Source organism: Rhinatrema bivittatum, chromosome 7 (genome assembly GCF_901001135.1).
Source record: "Rhinatrema bivittatum chromosome 7, aRhiBiv1.1, whole genome shotgun sequence".
Lineage (NCBI taxonomy): Eukaryota > Metazoa > Chordata > Amphibia > Gymnophiona > Rhinatrematidae > Rhinatrema > Rhinatrema bivittatum.
In genome coordinates this window covers 101,670,852-101,695,735 of record NC_042621.1, presented here as the reverse complement: position 1 = coordinate 101,695,735, position 24,884 = coordinate 101,670,852, and the positions used below count along the sequence as shown (strand labels likewise).

General features: G+C 50.6%; 1 protein-coding gene across 6 annotated transcripts in view; it reads right to left on the bottom strand.

The window, feature by feature from the left end:
* Positions 1-24,884, bottom strand: part of NUTF2 (nuclear transport factor 2) — a 147,644-nt gene that overhangs the window by 40,871 nt on the left and 81,889 nt on the right. For 5 of the 6 annotated variants that reach the window (XM_029608830.1, XM_029608827.1, XM_029608828.1 and 2 more), the window contains 2 exons: positions 19,374-19,472; positions 18,683-18,757 (listed from right to left, as the gene is read on the bottom strand). In XM_029608830.1, coding sequence (XP_029464690.1) covers positions 18,683-18,757; positions 19,374-19,472 — 174 coding nt within the window. The remainder of the gene's footprint in view (positions 1-18,682; positions 18,758-19,373; positions 19,473-24,884) is intronic. The other variant, XM_029608831.1, reaches the window with a different exon arrangement.

Below are 24,884 nucleotides of genomic sequence, written 5' to 3'. Positions count from 1 at the left end.
GTTCTCCAAGGACAGTAGGATGTCAGTCCTCACACACAGGTGACAGATGGAGCCTGGCCCAGAACTTTGATCTCAAAGATTCTATTACTTTCAAACATGCCCAACTGAGCATGTGCAGCTGTAGTTATCACCCTAGCCCCTAGGCAGAGTCCCTCAGTCCATCATATAGCTAAATACATGGAAAACCAACTCCAAGGGGAGGTGGGTGGGTTTCATGAAGACTGACATCCTGCTGTCCTCTGAGAACACTTGTTTCAGGTAAGCAATTCTTTCTTCAAGGACAAGTAGGATAGCAGTCCTCACACGAGTGATTCCCAAGCTATTGTATCATTTGAAGATAGTTCATCTTGAATTTCTCCCAGTGAAAGAATATATTGAGACACCGTAGGTCAAGTATCAGCTGCAAGCCTCCCTCTCCCCTGACTTCCTGGTGATAAGTGAGTATCAGGACTAGAACTCCTGGTCCAGTTGTGATGAAGGAACCAGCTCCATCGAGCATTTCTGAAGCGAAGTTGATACAGAGCTGAGGTAACAGAGATCCGTGGAGAAGGAAGCCTTCTGTGGTAACAGTGGGGGGAGAGTTCAGAGGAAATGCAAGCCATAACCATAGTGCATAATCTGCAGGACACAGGTGTCCATGGTAATGAAGCACCACAAAAAAACAGATTGGAGTGCAAAACACACTAAAGTATCAAGTAGGAAAGCAAATTGTGTGTTGCAGAGGTTTAGCGGTCAGAAAAAACTAATGAAGTGAAGAAGGTAATATTTATTTAAAGGAAAGAAGAGGTTTTTAATCCAAGTTACAATTAATATGTAACTAACATGAGGTTAAAGTGGAGAAATTACGTTTCTCACAGGACAAGCAGGATGGTTGTCCTCACAAATGGGTGACATCGAGGATGGAGCCCAACCACGGAAAACTTCTGTCAAAGTTTCAGGAACTTTGACTGGCCCCTACTGGGCATGCCCAGCACGGCACTAACCCTGCAGCCAGCAGGGGTCTCCCTTCAGTCTTCTTTTTTCCGCGTAGCAGTTGCCACGCGGTTAAGGAGCTCTTACCACATTCCTGACAGGAATTCTCTTCAACTTTATTCTTGAAGAAAAAATTGCCCCTCAGGGGTCTCCCTTCTTCAATTTTTACTCCGCGGTACTTCGGTAAGTTTTTTGCCGTCGTTTTTGTCGACTACCATCGAATTTGGCCCTCGAGGCCTGTTGGCAGTAGACCGTCCCGCAGCTAAATTTTTGGCCTATGGCCATGGCGTCGGGGTTCCGTCGGTGCCCGGACTGCACACGTACTATGTCCATCACAGACCCACAGAGAGTCTGTGTTTTGTGTTTAGGGAGTGAGCATGATGTCCTGACTTGCACCAAATGTGCCTTAATGACACCAAAAGGTCACAAAGCTAGAATGGAGAAGATGGGACTCCTTTTCCTTGCTCATACTCCGACGCCATCGATTGCATCGACGTCATCGGAACCGGCACCAAAGTCCCATCGTCATCGACAGCCTCCCGGTGACCGTCCGCCATCGACGTTTTCACGGCCATCGACGCCTGTCCCTTCCCCCGAAGATCGAGGGGATCAGAAAGACAAACATCGCCATCGACGTCATAAGTCTCGGACCATCGAGGAATCGAAGTCATCGACCTCCATGCTGTCCAAGCCTCTGTCGAAGAAGTCTCGACCAGAAGTGGCACCGTCCACTCCTGTCTCGCAGACACCGAGGCAACCCTCACCCCTCCGGGGTTTGAGAGCCGCGATTCCACCAGTGATGGTGGTCCCTCCGGCTCAGCCTCAGCCTCCCTCTCCCGTAGAGCCGGGTCTTGTTACCCCAGGTCTCCGGGTAGAACTGGACCAGCTGGTCCAGGAGGCCATCGATAAGGCGATGCTACGGTTCCAGACTCCTTCGGCACCGACCCCGGCACCGAGAGTGGAACCGGTCACCGACCCGATTCCAGCAGCACTGGCACCGCTGCTTGCTCGGATGGAAGCGCTTATGAATGCCCTTCCACCGGCAACACCCGGGTCACCGACAGCCTTCTATTCAGGTGGAGAAACACCGTACCGAATTCCCCCTTCGGGGGTAGTTCCATCGGTGCCTTGTCGTCCCTCGCCACCGATACATTCCTCGGGGGCGATACGCACATCAGCTCCACCGAGATTTTCGATGCCGGCACCGATTCCTTCGATGCCGGCACCGATTCCTTCGATGCCGGCACCGATTCCTTCGATGCCGGCACCAGCACCGATTCCATCGAGGAAATTCTCGATGCCCCCGGTAATTCCTTCGAATCTCTCGGAGCCTCAACCGGGGCCTTCAGGTATACAGCCCCCTCATGTTCCTACAGGTCAGCAGCCTGATCCTTATGACACCTGGGGTGATGATACCTCTACTGACACCGATGATTTGCCTTCACCACCCTCTCCTGCGGAGAGTAGAAAGCGTTCTCCCCCTGAGGACCTCTCTTTCATAAATTTTGTGAAGGACATGTCGGAGTTGGTCCCTTTTCAGCTTCAATCAGAACAAGATGACAGGCACCAGATGATGGAGTTGCTCCAATTCTTGGATGCCCTAAAGTCATCACCTCTATTCCAATTCATCAGGTTTTTCTGGACCTTCTAAAAAAGAATTGGGAATCTCCTGGTTCTGTTGCTCCAGTGAACAAAAAAGCTGACTCTACTTATCTTGTACAGTCAGCACCTGGCTTTCAGAAACCACAATTAGATCATCACTCTGTTGTGGTAGAATCAGCTCAAAAGAAAGCTAAAAGATTAAAGCCACATTCTTCCATACCTCCTACTAAGGAAAATAAATTCCTAGATAGTATAGGTAGGAAAGTATACCAAGGAGCTATGCTAATTTCCAGAATAGCTACTTATCAATTGTATATGACCCAATACAATAGGGTCATCCTGAAACAGATGCAGGAGTACTCAGATGCCTTACCAGAGCAGTTCCAGCCACAGCTTCAGTCCCTACTAAAAAGGGTTTGAAGCTGGGAAGCATGAAATAAGAACAGCTTATGACATCTTTGATGCTTCCACTAGACTTTCTGCTACGGCCATCTCTGCCAGACGCTGGGCTTGGCTTAAGTCGTCTGACCTTCGCCCGGAAGTTCAGGACAGGCTCTCTGATTTGCCCTGTCTAGGGGATAATTTATTTGGTGAGCAAATTCAGCAAATTGTTGCAGAACTGAAGGATTATCATGAGATAATCCTTCAGATAATCCTTCAGATAATCCTTCAGTACTTTGTACTCTCCTATTTATGTATATAGTTGATGGTATCCATTTAATTATTTGGAATACTGCCTCGCCTAACCAGTATTTTTACCCTCCCCCTGTTTAATGTATTCTTTTGGTTACATGTAAGGGCCCTGCCCAAAAGTTATTTATGTTCTGCTGTTATATGTAAGGGCTCCGCCCAAAAGTTTTTGTTATTTGTGAACCGATGCGATGTGCAAACGAACATCGGTATAAAAGAGACTTTAAATAAATAAATAAATAAATGAGACACTTAAACAGCTCTCATCTATTCCTTCTGACTTGCCTTCTAAACAACCATTTAAGAAGGACTCAAAAAAGTAATTCTTCCGTCCACGGAACTTTTATCCCCCACTAGCCAAGTCTAGGCCTGCGAGGCCTTACCATAAAACTCAGCCTCGTCAGTCTCGAAAACAAAAACCCGCAACAGCTCCACAACCTGGCCCTGCATCGGGTTTTTGACTTTCACTTAGAGAGCAGATGCCAAATCCCTCTTCCAACTATACCAGTAGGAGGTCGGTTAAGCCACTTTCTAGAAAAATGGCAGCATATCACCACAGATCAATGGGTGATAGCGATAATTGCACAGGGTTACCACCTCAACTTCCTGACTCTCCCTTCGGACTCCCCACCCCTGCAGGCGTGGAGACTCACCGATCACTCTATTATTCTAGAGCAGGAGGTTTCCCTTCTCCTCCAGTCAAACGCTATAGAACCCGTTCCTCCCTCACAAGGACTAGGGTTCTACTCCAGGTACTTTCTGATCCCAAAAAAGTCAGGAGGACTTCGACCAATCCTGGACTTACGAGCCCTCAACAAGTACCTTCACAAAGAGAAGTTCAAGATGGTAACCCTGGGCTCGCTTCTCCCTCTGCTGCAAAGAGGGGACTGGCTATGCTCTCTAGACCTAAAAGATGCCTATACTCACATTGCGATAGCTCAGTCTCATCGCAAATACCTCCGCTTTTTAGTAGGCCGAAATCACTACCAATACCGAGTGCTCCCTTTCGGCCTGGCATCCGCACCACGAGTTTTCACCAAATGCCTTGTGGTGGTTGCAGCTTTTCTCAGGAAGGAAGGTGTCCACGTCTACCCCTACCTGGACGATTGGTTAATCAGGGCCCCAACCCAGCAAATTGCTCAGTCCTCCCTGACCCTAACAATTCAAACTCTGCTTTCTCTAGGGTTTCTTGTCAATTACGAGAAATCCTACTTAGTCCCATCTCAGACCTTATCCTTCATTGGGGCAGACTTGGACACCTTACAGGCAAAAGCCTTCCTTCCTCATCCACGGGTTCAAACCCTTGTGTCCCTAGCTCGCCAGCTGCAGTCTCAACCTACAGCTACAGCTCGCCACTTCCTCATTCTACTGGGACACATGGCCTCCTCGGTTTATGTGACTCCCATGGCCCGTCTGGCCATGAGAGTCACGCAATGGACTCTGAGATTGCAATGGACCCAAGCTGTTCAGCCTCTGTCCTCCATTGTTCGCATCACCGATGCACTCCGTCTGTCTCTTGCCTGGTGGACAAATCAATTCAACCTCCTACAGGGCTTGCCTTTTCTTCCACCAGACCCTCAGGTAATCCTCACCACCGACGCTTCCAACATCGGTTGGGGAGCCCATGTAAACAATCTACAAACTCAAGGATTCTGGTCACTAGAGGAAGCCAAACACCAGATAAATTTCCTGGAGCTGCGAGCAATTCGCTATGCTCTCAGGACTTTTCAGGATTGCCTATCGAACCACGCAATCTTAATTCAGACGGACAACCAGGTGGCCATGTGGTACATAAACAAGCAGGGAGGCACAGGCTCCTTCCTTCTGTGTCAGGAAGCTGCGCAGATTTGGGCAGAAGCCCTCTCCCACTCCATGTACCTCAGGGCCACCTACCTGCCGGGAGTAGACAATGTATTGGCAGACCAGCTGAGCCGTGTCTTCCAACCACACGAGTGGTCACTCAATCCCTTGGTAGCGACCGCTCTGTTTCACAAATGGGGTTATCCCCACATAGACCTCTTTGCGTCCCCTCAGAACCATAAAGTAGACAATTACTGCTCTCTCATTCGGAGCCAGCACTCTCGGCCGAGGGATGCATTCTCCCTCACGTGGACAACCGGTCTGCTCTATGCATTCCCTCCACTTCCTCTTCTGTCGAAGACTCTCGTGAAGCTGCGTCAGGACAGGGGAACTATGATCCTGATAGCACCGCACTGGCCATGCCAAGTGTGGTTTCCCATACTCCAGGATCTCTCCATCCGCAGGCACATTCCTCTGGGAAAGGACCCGCATCTGATCACTCAAAACGTCGGATGCCTCCTCCATCCCAACCTCCAAGCCTTGTCCCTGACGGCATGGATGTTGAAAGGTTATTCCTTCAGCCATTTAACCTTTCAGATTCAGTTTCTCGTGCCCTGATCGCTTCATGAAAGCCTTCCACAAGAAAATCTTATTCCTACAAATGGAAAAGGTATACATCATGGTGCACTTCTCAGTCCCTTGATCCCCTTTCCTGTCCAATCTCTAAATTCTTGGACTATCTCTGGCATCTATCAGAATCAGGTCTAAAGACCTCTTCCATTAGAATGCATGTCAGTGCGGTAGCCGCCTTCCATAAAGGTATCGGGGGTGTCCCTATTTCAGTACAACCCCTTGTAACACGTTTTCTTAAAGGATTGCTCCATTTGAAGCCACCTTTACGTCCTCCGGCCCCATCTTGGGACCTTAACCTGGTTCTTGGTCGCCTTATGAAACCACCTTTCAAACCTCTTTACTCCTGTGACTTAAAATATCTCACAAGGAAAGTATTATTCCTTTTGGCTTTCACTTCAGCTCGCAGGGTTAGTGAATTACAGGCCCTTGTTACCTATCCGCCTTACACTAAACTCCTGCAGGACCGGGCGGTGCTCCGCACTCACCCTAAATTTTTACCCAAGGTAGTTTCGGAGTTTCATATTAATCAATCCATCATACTACCTATCTTCTTTCCCAGGCCCCACTCCAACTCCGGGGAACAGACTCTGCATACCCTAGACTGTAAAAGGGCTTTAGCTTTTTATCTAGACCGTACAGTTGCCCACAGGAAGAGCACTCAATTATTCGTCTCTTTCCATCCTAACAAGTTAGGGCAACCTGTGGGTAAGCAGGCTCTTTCCTCCTGGTTGGCGGATTGCATCTCCTTCTGCTATCAGCAAGCTGGCATTCCTTTTCAAGACCGTGTTAAAGCACACTCTGTGAGGGCCATGGCGACTTCAGTAGCACACCTTCGATCGGTGCCGCTTCCTGACATCTGCAAGGCTGCAACCTGGAGTTCCCTCCATACATTTGCAGCTCACTATTGTTTGGACAAAGCTGGAAGACAGGATTCCATCTTCGGCCAATCTGTCTTGCGTAACCTTTTTCCAACATGATGTACCAACACCCTTCCACCTTCCCGGTAGGGTGCAGATGACCTCTCCCAAATTCCACCCTAGTTGTTGTGCCTGTTGCACGCCGTTGGGTACATTTGGTGCAGGTTCGGACATCCTCAGCTCGGTACTCACCCATTTGTGAGGACAACCATCCTGCTTGTCCTGTGAGAAAGCAAATGTTGCTTACCTGATGTAACAGGTGTTCTCACAGGACAGCAGGATGTTAGTCCTTACGAAACCCGCCCGCCACCCCGCGGTGTTGGGTTCGTTTTTATTTTATTTTTCGGCACTGCCTGTAGCTTTGAAACAAGACTGAAGGGAGACCCCTGCTGGCTGCAGGGTTAGTGCCGTGCTGGGCATGCCCAGTAGGGGCCAGTCAAAGTTCCTGAAACTTTGACAGAAGTTTTCCGTGGTTGGGCTCCATCCTCGATGTCACCCATTTGTGAGGACTAACATCCTGCTGTCCTGTGAGAACACCTGTTACATCAGGTAAGCAACATTTGCTATCTGATAATTTCGTTTTCCTTAATGTGGAACTCAGGACCAGTGGGTTATGTGCTCTTCTGCTAGCAGATGGGAGACGGAGTCAGATTTCAAAGCTGAAGTCACTCTAGATATACCCCTGCAGTAACCTCAGCTCTTCAGTATTCTCTTCGAAAAGCCATTGTGGATATATCTTGCTTAATTAACTTGATTAAAACTTGATTGAACTGGTTCAACTGATTTCAAAACTAGAGACCGCCAGTGCACTCAACCAATTAACGCCGACAGCGGAAAAACTGTGGGTGTCTTGAACTAGGAGGAGACGCGGCTTACCCGTAATTGCTTAGTCTCGAGGTTCGCTTTCCGAGGTTCTCCTTCTCTGGGGCAGCCGTGGGCGGGATGCTGAATCCATCTGTCTATACTAAGGAAAACGAAAATCTCAGGTAAGTAAATTCTCCATTTCCTAGCGTGTAGCCAGATGGACTCAGGACCAGTGGGATGTACAAAAGCTACACCCGGACAGGGCGGGAGGCTGCCCCTGGCCCAGTTAGTACTGCCCTTGTGAAGGCTGCGTCTTCTCGGGCCTGAACATCCAGGCGGTAGAACCTGGAGGTGTATATGGAGGACCACGCTGCCACCTGACAGATCTCAGCGGGCGACAGCAGCTTGGTTTCTGCCCAAGAAACTGCCTGTGCCCTCGTAGAATGAGCTTTAACCTGTAGTGGTAAGGGCTTTCCTGCCTCTATGAAGGCTGCCTTGATTACTTCTTTGATCCAGCGGGCTATGGTTGCGTGCGAGGCCGCTTCTCCTTGCTTTTTCCCCGCTGTGAAGAATGAACAAGCGATCCATTTTGCGCACTAGTTCCAATCTTTCCGGGTATCGCACCAGGAGTCTGCCGACATTTAGATGGCGAAGAAAGCGTGAGTCTTCTGAGTTTTTATGTTCACCAGGGATGGTCTAGTTCAAATGAAAATCGGAGACCACTTTCGGTAGGAAGGAGGGGACGGTGCGCAGCTGTATGGTTCCAGGAGTGAACCTAAGGAACGGTTCCTGACAGGACAGTGCCTGTAGTTCGGAGATGCGATGAGCAGAACATATTTCAACCAGGAATACATTCTTCAATGTTGAGGCATAGTGACAGACTGCGCATTTGTCTGAAGGAAGCCCCTGCTAGGAAGTTCAATACTAGACTGAGATTCCACAGGGGCACCGGCCACTTTAGGGGTGGCCGGAGTTGTTTAACCCCTTTCAGGAAGCGGGACAAATCCGGATGAGTTGATAGCAGGATACTGTCCACTTCGGCTCTGAAGCAGGACAGTGCGGCTACTTGGACCTTGAGGGAGTTGAGTAACAACCCCTTCTTCATACCGTCCTGTAGAACTCCAGAATCCTGGGGTTCTTGACCATCCGTGGGAGTACCCCGCGGTCCTCACACCAGGCTTCGAATACTCTCCAAATCTGTATGTATGACAGGGATGTGGAGAACTTGCGCGCGCGGAATAGGGTGTCAATCACGGCCTTTGAGTAACCACACTTCTTCAGACGAGTCCTCTCAAGCACCAGACCATAAGAGAATTGAGACTGATCTTCATGACGAATCGGGCCCTGCCGGAGAAGGTCCCTGTGTGGAGGTAAGCCCAGAGGATTCCCCACAAGGAGTCTTTGCATATCTGCATACTATGGTCGTCTTGGCCAATCCGGGGCCACTAATAGAACGAGTCCCCTGTGATGTTCTATCTTGCTGATGATCTTGCCCAGTAGCGGCCATGGGGGGAAGGCGTACAAGTAAATCTTCCTCTGGCCAAGTCTGGACGAGAGCGTCGATCCCTTGGGAGTGTGGCTCTCGTCTGTGGCTGAAGAACCTGGGGACTTGGGCACTGAGATGGGTGGCCAGTAGATCCATGGCTGGGAGGCCCCAGTGATTTACTATCAGTTGGAAGGCTATGGTCAATAGCGTCCATTCCCCCGGGTCCGTTGTCTTTTCCTGCGATGTGGGAGGCAGAGATCCCTTGTAGGTTTATCTCCGCCCATGCCATGAGAGGGTCTATCTCCAGAGACATCTGCTGGCTCCTGGTCCTCCCTGGTGGTTGATGTAAGCTTCCGTTGTAGCGTTGTCTGACATTACTCAAATCGCTTTGCCTCAGTCTATGGCTGAATCGCAGGCACGCTAGGCTGACTGCTCGAGCTTCCAGGCAGTTTATGACCATTCCACCTCTTCCTTGTTCCACTGTCCCTGGGCCGTCAGCTCCTGACAGTGGGTTCCCCCCCCCTCGCAGGCTCGCATTCGTGGCAAGCAAGATCCAGTTCGGTGGGGATAGGTTTACTCCTCTGCTTAGGTGGTCTTCCTGTAGCCACCACTGGAGCTGAGAACTTTACTTCTGCTGGTAGTTGGAGGCGAATTGAGTAGTCCTGGGACAATGGGTTCCATCGTGACAGCAAGGAGAGCTGGAGTGGTCGCATATGGACCCTTGTCCACAGGATGACCTCCAGGGTTGATGTAAGAAAATTATTCCTTACCTGCTAATTTTCGTTCCTGTAGTACTCAGGATCAGTCCAGACAGTGGGTTATGTCCCCCGTCCAGCAGATGGAGTCAGAGCAAACTTCGGAGGGTGCTGGCATATAAGCTGGTGCACCCTCCGGCTATCCTCAGTATCGAGAATATCAAAGCCAAGACAGAAATAAACTTGACAGACAGAAAAAGGATGGATCAAGCACCCTCGTGATTATCTAGCATAACAGAGAAACAATGCAACTTGCAAATAGAACTGTCAAAAAAAAACAATGAACTAACCGAACATGGCAGATCATAGGACAGTAGCAGGAGAGATTCCACGAGCAGGCGTCTAACCGTGAACGAGCAAAGCCCGGGTGGGCGTCTGGACTGATCCTGAGTACTACAGGAACGAAAATTAGCAGGTAAGGAATAATTTTCTTTTCCCTGTACGTACCAGGATCAGTCCAGACAGTGGGATGTACCAAAGCTTCCCTAGACTGGGTGGGTCTCGGAAGACCCTGCTCGTAATACCGTGTCCCCAAAAGAACCCGACTCACCTACTGGCAATTGCAACCGGTAGTGCTTCGAGAAGGTGTGAAGGGACTTCCAAGTCGCCGCTCGACAGATCTCTTGGATAGGGACGTGCTGGGACTCAACCAGGACGTAGCCTGGGCTCGCAAGAAATGAGCCACGATTCCCGCCGGAGGAGCCTTACCGACGCTGATGTAGGCTGAGACTACCACTTCCTTGAGCCACCTGGCAATAGTGGACTTTGACGCCTGTAGACCCTTTTTATTCCCAGACCAAAGGACGAAGAGATGGTCTGATAACCGGAAATCGTTGGTCACCTCCAGGTAGTGAAGAAGCATGTGCTTTACATCTAGACGGCGGAGTGACTTGGGGACATCCAACGGAAATGCCGGCAGCTCCACCGCCTGGTTCAAGTGAAACGAGGAGACTACCTTGGGGAGAAACGACGGGACGGTCCGAATGGAGACTCCCGAGTCAGTGAAACGCATGAAAGGTTCCCTACAAGAGAGCACCTGCAGCTCAGAGATGCGTCTTGCTGAAGCAATGGCCATCAAGAAGACCGTCTTCAGAGTGATGTCCTTGAGAGAGGCCGGACGTAGTGGTTCGAAGGGAAGTTCTCCGAGTGCCCGTAGAACCAGGTTGAGGTTCCAGGAAGGATAAGGGAGACGAACCGTCGGCCGGAGATGCTTGACCCCTTTGAGAACCTCGAGATGTCCGGATGAGACGAGAGGTCCGAGTTCCCCGCGGTGCACGCCAGGGAGGCCAAGGCAGAGACTTGCACTCGCAGGGAATTGTAGGAGAGTCCTACCTCCAGGCCCTCCTGGAGAAACGCCAGGATCTATTGTGGTGAGGCCGCCGTTGCGGACGCTCCGTGACCGGAACACCAGCCCTCAAACACCTTCCACACCCGCACATAAGCTACCGACGTCTAAGTTTTTTGCGGGCTTTGAGAAGGGTGTCTACCACGGCGACTGTGTATCCCTTGCTCAGGAGACTCTGCCGCTCAAAAGCCCGGCCGCGAGACAGGAGTGTGCTGCCTGATCCGAAAATACCGGACCCTGTCGAAGGGGACGGGACAGGTGAGAGAACCGAATGGGACCGTCCACTACCATGTTGAGGTCTGCGAACCATGGTCGCCGTGACCATTCCGGAGCCACCAGGCTTACCACTCCTGAGTGTCTCTCTATTCTTCGTAGAATCTCGCCCACCAGTGGCCACGGAGGGAAGACGTACAGCAGGAGCTGAGTCGGCCAGGGGAGAACCAGGGCGTCCACCCCTTCTGCGCCGTGATCCCGTCTTCGACTGAAGAAGCGAGGAGCCTTTGCGTTGACGGACGTTGCCATGAGGTCCATGGAGGGCATCCCCCAGCGCCGCATGATGAGCGACATCGCCTCGGAGAGAGACCATTCTACGGGGTCCAACGTTTGTCGACGCAAGAAGTCCGCTTGAATGTTGTCCACCCCGGCGATGTGCGAGGCCGCCAAATGGTCGAGGATGCGTTCTGCCCAGGCCATCAGCCGTGCCGCTTCGAGGGCCATGGGACGACTTTTGGTGCCCCCTTGTCGATTGATGTAGGCTACCGTGGTCGCGTTGCCGAGAGAACCCGAACCGCCCGACCTCGGATCAGAGGCAAGAACTGCATGAGCGCCAGACGCACCGCCCTGGTCACCCGGCGATTGATCGACCAAGTCGACTGTTCCTTTGTCCACTGTCCCTGGGCCGAGCGTCTGTGGCAAACAGCCCCCCAACCTGTGAGGCTGGCATCGGTAGTAACCACTATCCAGTCCAGCGACTCCAGAGGACAACCTGGCGCCAGGTTCCTCGGGTTCAGCCACCAGCGCAGGCTGTGCCTGGCGGGCAGAGGAAGGGTAATCACCGCCTGGTAATCCCGGGAGACCGGCTTCCACCGGGAGAGTAGAGCCATTTGCAGGAGTCTCAGATGCTCGAAGGCCCACGGTACTAAGTTGATCGCAAAGGCCATGGACCCTAGAATCTGGAGGTAATCCCTCGCCGTATGCGCCTGGAGAGCCATAAATTGGAGAATGTGATCCCGCAACGCCTTGAGCTGTGTCAAGCGCGCCCCAAGGAAGTCCAATTGTTGGGATGGACGTAGGCTGCTCTTGCTGGAGTTGACCACCCAGCCGAGAGACTGAAGGAAACTGACCACCCTGTCGACGGCCCTCTGCCCCTGAGAGAAGGTCTTTGCCCGGATGAGCCAATCGTCCAGATAAGGATGTACCAGGATCCCTTCTCGATGAAGTGCCGCTGCCACTACCACCATGACCATGGTGAAAGTCCGAGGCGCGGTCGCCAACCCGAAGGGGAGGGCCTGAAACGGAAAATGTTGGCCTAGGATCTTGAAGCGTAGGAACTTGCGATGGGACGGAAGTATGGGGATATGCAGGGAGGCCTCCGTGAGATCCAGGGAGGCGAGGAACTCTCCTTGATGCACCGCCACGATGACTGAGCGAAGGGTTTCCATGCGGAACCGGGGTATCCGGAGCACCTTGTTGACTTCCTTGAGGTCCAGGATGGGACGAAAGGAGCCGTCCTTCTTGGGCACTACGAAGTAGATGGAATAGCGTCCCGAGCCCTCCTCTCAGGGGAACGGGCGAAATAGCTCCCAGGGCGAGGAGCCTGTCCAAGGTGTGCCTGACGCCCAGGCGTTTGGGACTGGAGCCGCAGGTAGAGAAAATGAACCTGCTTTTGGGAAGCCGCCGCAAATCCAAGGCATGCCCGTGCCTTAGAATATCCAGGACCCACTGGTCCGTAGTGATGTTGGCCCACTCCTCGTAGAACAAGGCTATGCACCCTCCGATCCGGGGAAGAGAGGAGTGAGCCGTCCTGACATCATTGGGAGGGCTTGCCAGAGGCTCCCTGTGTTGAAGAGTCCCTGGGAGGTCTGCGGCCATGAAAGGACCGCGTCCAGTACTGTGACCTCGTCGATGAGCTTCTGGGGCCTTGCTGCCTGGATCCCCGAAATCGCCGTTGGGAGCGGAAACGGTTCCTGGAAAAGGAAGAAGACTGACGATATGGACGATGACGGTCCTCGGGTAGGCGATGCACCGAATTTTCACCCAGGGATTGGATGATTTGGTCCAGATCCTCGCCAAAGAGAAATCTGCCTTTGAAGGGTAGAGCTCCTAGGCTGGATTTGGATGAAGCGTCCGCTGACCAATTCCGGAGCCACAACAGGCGCCTGGCGGAAACCGCGAAGACCATAGTCCTCGCTAGGACTTGTAGCAAGTCATGAAGGGCGTCGGCTCCATAAGCAATGACGGCCTCCAGCCGGTCCGCTTGAGCTGCCTCCTCTGGTGGCAATTGCTGGGACGTGAGGAGCTGCTGCACCCACCGGAGCCCCGCTCGCTGCGTAAGGGAACCGCAAATGGCTGCTCGAACTCCCAGCGCTGAGACCTCAAAGATCTTCTTGAGACAGACTTCCAGTTTCCTGTCCTGTAGATCCCTGAGGGCCGTTCTTCCCGTGGCCGGAATCGTGGTTCTCCTTGTGACGGCGGAGACCGCAGAGTTGACCTTGGGCACCTAAGGAGCTCCAGGAAGTCGCTGGGAAGCGGATAGAGCGTATCCATAGCTCTGCCGACCCGGAGGGACGCCTCCGGCTGCCAGGGGATGGAGTCCTGCTAGGACAGGGTCCTCTTTTGTACTGGCCGAAGCTCCGGAGGGTGCCGGGGGCCCCGGCGGTTCGACCGGAGGATCGAGGCCCAATTCCTGGAGGACGTGTGGAATGAGGTCCGACCGTTCTTCTTTACGAAAGATATGTAAAACACGTGGGTCGTCACACTCCAGGTGCGCCGCTAGGAGTGCGTCCTCATCTGCCGTCGCCACCTGGTCGGATCCTGGGTCCGGAACTGTGGCTGCCCCACTTAGTGGTAGAGCTAGGGAGACTCTGGGACCCTCCCCCACGGGACCCGGTTGTGGCCCATTGCCCCCACGAGGCGGGGCACCTTAGCGGGCGTGGGGGACTGTCTTTGGCACCTGCTGGGTCTGAAGATATGCTTGATGCATGAGCCCCACGAAGTCAGGTGAAAAAACCGGGAGGACCCGAGGGGGGGGGCGGCGGAGGAAGTTCCCTGAAGGGACCCGGGGTGACTGAAGAGGGACCCGGATCCTGAATGGGCGGCAATCGCGGCGAAAACCCCTGTTGAGAGTCCTCCGCGTCGGCGTCGATGCAGCTTTCCAGTTCCAAGATGGCCGCCGCTCCCGCCAAAGTAGGGGGCGGGGCTATCCCCCGAGAACCGCGGCGCTCAGGGCATGGCGGCGAGGAGGCCGTGGGAGCTAGGCTGGTCTCCCCCCCGGGGAGACATGCCACACAGGAGCCATCACGCGATCCACTCTGCCCCGGAGCGCCACAGGAACACCGACCGCACTGCATGGCACGAGCCCGGAGAGGTAAGGGGGGGGGGGGGGGTCACCGGCGCCTGGGTCCGGGAGCTGAGGAACAGCCCACCCTCACGCACACACACCAAACACCCTCGCGCCGCGGGAGGAGCGGGCTCGGTCCGCCCGGGCTCAACTCCGCTAACCCTCCCCTTAGGTGCGGCAGAGGAATGACACCTCCCTGCCGCTGCGGCCCTGGGGAATGTTACGTCGCAGGGCCGACGGGGGAGGGACCGACCGCGGCGCGAAATAGGGGAGAGGCTGGCACCACCAGCATCCACCTGTTCAGTCCATCCGAGGCAGCTGCGAAGTAAAAAACGAACAGCAGAGAAAGAAAACTTACCCCGAAGGACAGAAGAAGGGAGAAACAGAGAAAGAAACAGAGCCGTTCCAGTCCTAACGGCAAGCTGACCCAAAAGGGCTGCAAGCCCGGACAGGGAGTCCTAAGAACCCCCCAGAGTGAAAGATGAAATTTTTTTTTTTTTTTTTTTTTTTTTTTTTAAACCTGCTTGATCCAAACTTGAAGGAATAGAAAGAAAATCAAATGTGGAGACAGAATCCACTAACTAGGGGAAGCCGTGGTTCCCCAACCTCACATCTGCTGGAGTCAGAGAGATACTGAGGATAGCCGGAGGGTGCACCAGCTTATATGCCAGCACCCTCCGAAGTTTGCTCTGACTCCATCTGCTGGACGGGGGACATAACCCACTGTCTGGACTGATCCTGGTACGTACAGGGAACATGAGGCCGAGGACTTGAAGATAGTCCCATACCTTGGATGTGCCCTTGGTTCTTCTGTGGGAGGGACACAGATCTTTTACTCCTATCTTCCGGTAGCCGAGGCACTGGGGATTCGCCCCATTTACTGGCTAACTTCTCCAATTCGCTTCCAACAAGAGATCCTTTAAAGGACATTCTTGTGAGATTTGCTTTAGATGTCGCGTCAGCAGACCAATTCCATAGCCATAGTTGTCTTCTGGCTGCCACTACAGAGGCTACGCCTCTGGCTGATGTACGCACCAGGTCTGAGCTTGCGTCCGTCAGGAAAGCTGCTGCAGGTTCCATCGACTCACCAGTATATGTTCCAGAGTTATTTGCCTCTCTCAAGAGGAGCAAGCAGGAACGTGCCACCAGTGCGCAGCAGGAAGCAATCTGCAGTGTCATTGCTGTTGTGTCGAAGGCCTGCTTAAGGATGGATTCCAGTCGTCTATCCTGAGTATCCTTCAATGCAGCCCCTCCCTCAACGGTAATCATTGTTCGCTTTAAGATGGCACAGACCATAGCGTCCACTTTCGGGAAACGCAGGCGTTCCTTGGTCACTGGTTCTAAAGGGTATAGGGCTTCCAAGAACCAACCCCCTTTGAAGCTGGTCTCCAGGGCATCCCACGCCAGGTCAATCAGTTCCTGGATGGCTTCCATCACTGGGAAGTAGCATGAGGCTACCACCAGGATGGAGTTCTTCTTTGGTTCCACCATAGGATCCGAGCCTGGAATACCCAGCGTCTTCAGAGTTTGGGAAACAAGGGCTGGTAATTCATCCTTGTGGAAGAAGCGAAGCATGGTTCGGTATGGTTCCATTCCTGGAGGGATTTCTCCTTCTTCCAGGGAGTCACCATCATCATCTGAGGTGTATGGGTCCCTGTCAGGAAAGTTCTTGGTTAGGCGAGGCATGTCTCGAGGCATCCGAGCAGGGCCGGGAAGATCTTGTGCTTCCGGCAAGGCTTGAGCCCGGGGTACCGCCGGGGCTGATTGCACCTGAACAAAGGCTTGCAGCCCTTAGAAAAATTCTAATCAGGAGAAGGTCCCTGGGTCAATGTTAACACCAGGGGGGAGTCTGAGTAGGGGCCCCAAAGGTGCCCTCTTGTGGAGAAGCCATCTTGGAGATGCATAGATCCGGGGAGCTATCTTCGGTAGTAGTTCCGGACCCATCCCTTGACAGTAAGGGACCAGGCTTTGGTTCTCCCTGGGCTTCTTCGCAATGCTGACACAGGCAGGACTCAAGTTCAGGCTGCGCGGCTCTTATGTGGTAGGCTGTGCAAAGAGTTTGCCTTCTGGCCTTCTTGGGCACCGGTGCCATTGTCGCTGTGTGTATGCGAACGTGTAGTTGTAAGCACGGCTGTGTGCAGTTATGTGCACGGATGCGCTCAGTTCAGTTGTGCGCACCACCGTGTGCACGTCTGTATTGGACTCGTGCAAGTTAGGCACATCAGCCGCCCAGCCTGCCCCACGCGTACCGCCAGTCGAGAAGGGAAGATGGCGCCGACGATCCCTGCACGTAAGATGGCGCCCCCCGAGGGTCTCCACGTGTGTGGACCCTTGCACCGGATTGGGGCCTAGCCCAACCAAGGCCGCTCAACCCGATCGGTGCTCCCTTTTTAACCTCGCCAGAAGAAGGAATCGGTAAGGCAATCCAAGCTCTAGAAGAGACCGGAGACTTGAATTTAAAGATTTCTACTTACCCGGTATCGGCGCTTACCGATCATGTGCCGGAGGGTCTCCGGCTGCAGGGGGAGAGGGAATTACCTTCTCCGCTGCGCTTGGTTCTGCACCCGCTGCCTTTCAGCCACTCTGGGGGCTAAGTCCACGCCGGGAATTGGCTACCAGACCAAGGCACATCTCTGAGGGATATTAGAGATCACCTCAGGAATTCTCCTGATACCTAAGGGGAGGGTCCCCTTAGGTATCACCGCAGGAGAGCGAGGCTCGATCTTCTTTAAGGTAATTCTGTCTTCTTGCTATAATTTTCCTAACACTGTGTAGTGCGTGGGTTAGTGTCCACATCTGCTAGGAGACGGAAAGATACTGAAGAGCTGAGGTTACTTGCAGGGGTATATCTAGAGTGAGGTCAGCTTTGAAATCTGACTCAGTCTCCCATCTGCTAGCAGAAGAGCACATAACCCACTGGGGTACTGAGTCCATCTGGATACCGCTAGGAAATGTAGCTCTGTCCCCCAACACAGGACCCTGTTTCGTAGAAGCTGCATTGAGAAGAACAAATAAGCACATGTCCAAAACTGATAACAACCAATGTAAATGGGTGTGGGTGAAACACCACATATTGAAGGGGAAACAGCAAGAAATTTTGGCTTGGCAGAAATGCTGTAAGTAAGCTGAAAATGATCCTTTCGTATTGTAGAACTAATGGAGCAAGGAAAAAGTTGAATGAAGGCTTCATAAGAGTGCATATCCTCTTGCATGCAGAATGAGGTACAGCAGATGTTCCAATGAAGCGGATGGAGGTAGAATTGCTATAGGAGCAGCACATGAGTGATAAGTTCTGGAGGAAGAAGAGGAATGCTTCTTGCCCTTAGAATGTTCCCAACTGTGATGGGAAGAGAATTTGAAATGTGATAGGGAGCTCCAGGGCCTGTTTGCATCAGAAGAAACAGTGGTGATTTAAGGGTGCTGATGACTTATGCTTCAGGCACATCCTTGCTTCATGTGCCAGGTGGCTTTGGGTGTTTCAATGCACCATGCCTTGAACAAGTCAAAGCTCCATGCAAATGTGTTGAGGTTTCTTGCGTTGGGCGCATTTATGAGGCAAGCTTTGGACACAGACACAAAATGCATCAAGGAGGCATGCTTCAGCTCCTGCCATGAAATCTGTGTCTTGCGCTTGGGCTCCATCACATGCTAACCCACACTGCGGCGCTTGGGAGTTTATACAAGATAACTTCCCTTACTTGACATTGGATCATGAAGAAGCACGTTGGGGGGGAGGAAGGGGGTATATGAAACATGCTCCTTTGCCCTGGGGAGAAGTCTTAAGCATAAGTCATCTGCACCTCCTAAAGCACCACTGCTTCTTCCGATGCAAATGGGACTTTCATTTCCTCACAGGCACTGGAGCTCCTCATCACATTCCAGGATGACGATTAGCTGCAACTGTAAGCCTGACATAGGCCTTCAATTTTAGGTGCCCTGGAATGCCTACAAAGACTTATGACCATAGTGTAGGCAATTCAGCTAGTCATCATCTGATCCTAGGCAATGGTAAAGCTGGTGGCCATCAGCCTGAGACATGATCTGACCACAAGAACAGCTTTTGAAGTCACAGGAAGTTACAGACATTTTGCTGGACATGCTTCTAGAATCCTCTCCTACCTGTAGTTCCATATAGAACTGGTCTTTTCTTGCTTTCGTTTTATTCATGCAGTAGTGAAAAGTACTGCTGAGGGGCTGTCGAAGAAGTGAGGCAAGAAGAAATAGGGGCAAATGGGAAAAAGAGGAGTGAGCAAGATCATGTCCATGCTATAGCTCAGAAAAAAAAAAGATTGAAGAGGCTCACAAAGCAACTCCTGCACACAGTCAACAGCGTACAAAGTTCTACAAACTTGGAAAGACAAGGTTGCTTGGTGTCGCTAGATGTCACCCACATGTAATGGCTAATATCAATGGAAAAATGGGCAATTGCAAAGCCCTGTGAAATGTGTCTGACTGGGCTGACACAAAAAAAAAAAAAAACAAACCAGAATCGAGAAGTTGTGGAGCTGCCATAATGTGGGAATTTGAGGCATGTACAGAAAAGATAGTCTTTTCCAATAAATTCTTGAATTACATTCCACTCAGTGGCGCATCCAGTCACAAACCACTTGTCACAGGGTGAACCAACATATTTAGAGAAAATTCTTGTACCTGATTAGATTACTGAATAATTTAGTCTATTGCTTCCTTGAACCAAACATAATTCACACTTAGCATATAAGTGCTAAAGATGTAGCCGAGGCAGCTCACCTATTCATACCAATAATTTGTGCACTAAAGAGAAGGAGGGTGACAGTATATATCATATTACCTTAAGCTGTCCCACTACCATACTGAGTATACAACTGTCAGGTGTGGGTTGGTGGTCTTGTGCTGTGATGCTGTGCTGGATTTTTTGAAAGGGAAGATTCTACACAAAAAGAAACAAAAGTGTAATAAAAATTGTAATTTTCCTCCCACTCCAAAAAATATATCATATTTCAGTTTGAGCCAAAGCATTTGTACCCATACCTCATTTTAAATAGTCACATTCTAAAGAGACATTGTTGGTATGAAATGTCTGAATATTAGAAGTCCTGATATATAATAAAAGTCCTGATATATATTAACCTAATGTTATTTCTTATCGGTATAGTTATACCTTGCATTATTTTTAGTCTTCTGTCTCTGTTTATAACCTTTATAAGGTCTTACCGCAAAGGCAAACATTTTACAACTGGAGTGTAGTAGCAAAGATCTGTAAACCTAAGCAATGAAAATAACTCAGCAGGATGGAGAAACCCAATTGATTCAATTTATATAGTTTTGCTGCTGTACCCATCATATACAAAAATGTCATCGATTTCCAGTTTGCAAGTCATCTCTCTGTAGTACAAAAAAATCCCAAGGTCTGATAATAGTGGGCTAGTTAAAATTGATACTGATAAAAGTGGTTATTGGCATACTGGTTACATATTTCTTACTAGCACAAGCAGCAGCTGTGCTAAATTACCAGAGAATACATGCACATTAAAAATTACTATTAATCAAGATAAAAGATACAGAGAGAAATCACAGAACTTCCTCAGTAGCAAGCCCAATACAAAGATTTTCACATTGAAGAACAAGCACTGGCTGTGATTATTCTAACGTCACACCATTGCAAGGCTGTGTAGCAAGGGATTAAATATGGGTGCACAAAACCTGGCGCACTCAAATTTGTCATGAGTTTTTTTTTCACGAATATAGTCTTGTATTTTTTTATATCTTGACTGTACTATATTGCCTTTATTGCTTTAAGAAAGTGGTTCTCAACCTGGGATTTGGGAGACCATCATAGAAGGTCTACCAGAAGAGAGGCAACCAAAGTCCAACTACTGAAAAATAGCGGGCTGACCAAGAAGGGGGAAGATCACAGCCTCAAAAAGCCCAAATTGGCATGGAGAGGAGATGTGAAAGAGTAAAGCTGATTGTAAGTACGAGGAACATGAAGTTGCGCTAAGAGGAGGAGGTTTGTGTGTTACCACAAACACCTTCAACAGCAACTCCACATGACTAGAGGTGGCAGAAAGCAGAGTGATTACTGAGGAGCATTTCTAGCCACTGCCACATGTGCTCTGGCTGTCCTGCTGGTCTGATAGTGAGGGGGAAAAAAAACTGTAGTAAGGGAGTAGTATGGCCTTGGTGGGGGTTGGAGGGAAGGGACCACAGTGAGATCAGTAAAGAGAAGGGTCACATAAAGGAGAGGGGCAAGAGGGAGGGTGTAAGTAAAGGCATTTGGAAAGGGCCTTAAGAGGGATGAGGGAGTGCTATAAACTGCTTGGCACCTTAAGGAATGTTGCTGCAACTTGTTTTATTGAAATTATTATTTATTTATTTTTTTACTTGATTTATTTTTCACCTTTCAGCCACTTCAAAGCAGATTGCATTCAGATACTGTAGGTATATAAGTACCTTGAAAATACTGCTTTAACTTATTACAGTGCTGAGATGTTTGTATTCTTATCTAATTAGTCTTGTATTGATTTTACTAAAATGGGTTGTATTCTTAGTCCTGTTGATTTTTTTTTTTTTTTTTTTTTTTTTTTTTAAGTTTAGTCCTCTTCTACAATTTGCCTAGTTTAATTGCTGTTGAGGGACATCAAATTTAGTCCTTACTGAAGTCTCCTTCAGACTGTATGAGGTCAATATTCAAAGCCTTTTAGACAGATAACTCACAAGTAATCCTTCTAAATGGCAGGGTTTGCAATATTCTGCCAGATAAGTCATTATCCAGCTATAATTTTGCTGAATAAAAAATAGAGGCGTTCTGCGGGTGTTCAGTAGTGTGCCAAAGTTAAGCAGAGTTGCTTACCTGTAACTGGTGTTCTCCTACGACAGCAGGTGACATCGGATGGAGCCCGGCACGGAAAACTTATGTCAAAGTTTCTAGAACTTTGTGCACACTGAGCATGCCCTAAACCACGCGTCCACAAAGGGTCCCTCTTCAGTCTCGTAACATAGAATTACGATTAAAATAAAAACAGGAGAAACCCAATTCCGTGGGGTGGCGGGTGGGTTTCATGAGGACTACCATCCTACTGTCCTAGGAGAACACCTGTTAAAGGTAAGCAACACTGCTTTCTCCTAGGATAAGCAGGATGGTAGTCCTCACACATGGGTGAATCCCTAGCTACAGGCTACTCCCGAACACAAAAAGGAGACCAACAAGCACCAACCAGGTGCCAACAGGAAAAACAACAATGCTGTTGGTAACAGAAGGGGAGACAGCCTGAACCCAAACAATGGGCCCTAGGCAAGGAGAGTTGGGTTCTACACCTCAAAGAGATTCCGAAGGACAGACCGGCCGAACCTATTATCAAGTCTGCCATCCCTATCCAGACAGAAGTGAGATGAGAATATGTGGCGAGAACTCCATGTCACAGCCCTGCAGATGATCTCCACAGGAACTGCTTTGCAAGTGGGCCACAGACATTGCCATGGCTCTGACAGAATAAGCCTTGACATCACCCCCAATATGGAGTCCTGCTTGGGCATAACAGAAGGAGATGCAGTCTGCTAGCCAACTGGATAGCTTCTGTTTGGCATCGGCAACTCCCAACCTATTCCTGTCAAAAGAAATAAAAGGTTGGGGTGGTCTGTCTATGGGCTTCTGTCCACTCCAGACAGAAGGCTAAGGCTCTCTTGCAATCCAAATTGCAGTGCTCGTTCACCTTGGTGCGAATGTGGCCTAGGAAAAAGTGATGGCAGGACGATTGACTGGTTAAGATGGAAATCAGTCACCACCTTAGGCAGGAACTTAGGAATGCAGGACCACCCTTGTCTTGGTAACATTTGGTATAAGGTGGATAAGTCACTAAGGCCTGAAGCTCGCCATGGCATGCTGAAATGACCGCCACCAACAATCTAACCTTCCAGGTCAGGTACTTCAGGTCACAGGAGCATGGCAGTTCAAAAGGAGCTTTCATCAGCTGAGCTAACACCACATTCAGGTCCTAAGACACAGCAGGAGGCCTTAGGGGAGGCTTCAACTGAAGCAGGCCCTGCATGAAGCGTAGAACTATCGGCTGAACAGGGATGGGCATACCATCTACACCTTGGTAGTATGCACCAATTGCACTGAGATGAACTCTAATGGAGTTGGCCTTCAAGACAGCCTCCGATAGGTGTAGGAGGTAGTCAAGCAGTTATTGTGTGGGGCAGGAGAACGGATCTAAGGCCTCCTCCACTTCAGTCCATAGGACTTTCTAGTGGAAGGCTTTCTGGAAGCCACCAGGACCCAAGACATCCTCAGAGAGATCGAGCAATTGCACAATTAACCTTTTAACATCCAAGCTATGAGCGACAGGGCCTGGAGGTTGGGATGCCGCAGTCTGCCCTGATATTGCATGATGAGATCTGGGGAAGTCCCCAGACTGAACAGTCTCCAGATTGACAACTCCCAAAGGAGTGGAAACCAGATCTGTCTCAGTCAATGAGGGGCTATGAGGATCATAGTCCCTCGGTCTTCGCAAAGCTTCAAAGGAGTCTTTGTCACCAGAAGAAATCAGAGGATACACATACAGAAGACCCTTGTCCCAACAGTAGGCAAAGGCATCTGAGGGTGGTTCGCCATCTGAACTGTACAGGGAGCAGAACTGAGTCACCTTCCTATTGCAGAGGGATGCAAACAAGTCCACATCTGGGATTCACCAGAGGCGGAAAATCTGGTTCGCCACTCCCTGGTGCAGAGACCACTCTTGGGGTCTGAAAGAATGACTCAGTCTGTCCACTATCACATTCTCCGTTCCAACCAGATACATGGTCCTGAGTACTATCCCATAGGAAAGGCTCCAGGACCAGAACTGGACCGCTTCCTGACACAGGAGGTATGACTGTGCCTCCCTGCTTGTTGTCATACCACATTGCTACTTGATTGTCTGTTTGGATCAGGATAATTTTGTTGGACAGCTGATCTTTGAAAGTCAACAGCCATTCCTGATCGCCCATAGCTCCAGGAAGTTGATTTGACACAATGCTTCCTGGGCGGACCAGATGTCCTGGGTGCAGAGCCTGTCTACATAAGCTCCTTACCCCAGGGTGGATGCATCCGTGGTTAGGACAATTTGGGTCAGGGGATTTTGGAAAAATATTCCCTATTCCAAATTTGAAAGAACCAGACACCAGGACAAAGAGTCCTGGAGAGACTGAGTGACTTGGATGTGGTGCCTAGAAGCTCTGCAATCTCAAGGTCCATTGGGCTCTGCGCATGAGTAAGCGCGCCAAATGAGTAACACGAACAGTTGCGGCCAAGTGGCCCAACAGCCTCAACACGTGCCGAACTGAAACCTGCTGGCTCTGTTGAATCACCACCGCTATGGACAACAAAGTGAACGCCCTGGATCGCAGCAGGAAGGCTCCTGCCTAAGCCGTGTCTAGCAGGCCTCCTATGAAGTCCAATCGAGGTGAAAGGATGAGGTGGGACTTCGGGTAGTTGATGATGAACTCTAGTGACTCCAACACCCGGGCAGTCAAACACATGGACCGACTGGCCCCACCCTAAAGGAGCTCTTGACCAGCCAATCGTCCAAGTAAGGGAAAACATGCACTCGTAGCCTATAGAGGTGCACCCCCACTATGGCCAGGCATTTTGTAAAGACATGTGGGGCCAATGCTAGGCTGAACAGCAATACTCTGTAGTGGAAGTGCTGTTTTCCCCACCATAAATCTGAGATTCTTCCTGTGATTTGAGAAGATCTCAATGTGAGTGTGTGCGTACTTTAAATCGAAAGAGCATAGCTAGTCCCCTTTTTTCAGGAGGGGAAAAAAGGGTGCCCAGGGAACCATCTTAAACTTTTCTTTTTTGAGAAACTTGCTCAAGGCCCTCAAGTCTAGGATGGGACGAGTTCCCCTATTCTCTTTGGAATCAGAAAGTACCGGAAGTAGAAATCCTGCCCTCTTTGCCTTGATGGGACAGGTGCAACCCCTCTGACTGTTAAGAGGGAGGAGAGCTCCCTTAACAGTACCTCCTGATGTACTATTGACCTCCAAAATAGGCACGGAGGACAATCTGGCAGGACACCCATTAGGTTCACTTGGTACCCTTGATGGACGACAGACAGAGCCCACTGGTCCGAGATTATACTGGGCCACCAATCCACAATGAACCGTAAGCCTGCCCCCAACCAGGAGGTCCAACATCTCAGGTAAAGGTGGTTGGCTTATGCTCCCTACGATCCAGTTCAAACTCTATCATGGGAATTGGCTGGGGTCCCAGTTGGGGCTTTGAAGCTCCCTGCTGCCTGGGACAGCTGCAGGAGCTCATCCTCTGCAAACGGGAGTGAGGGGCCAGAAGATAGTACTT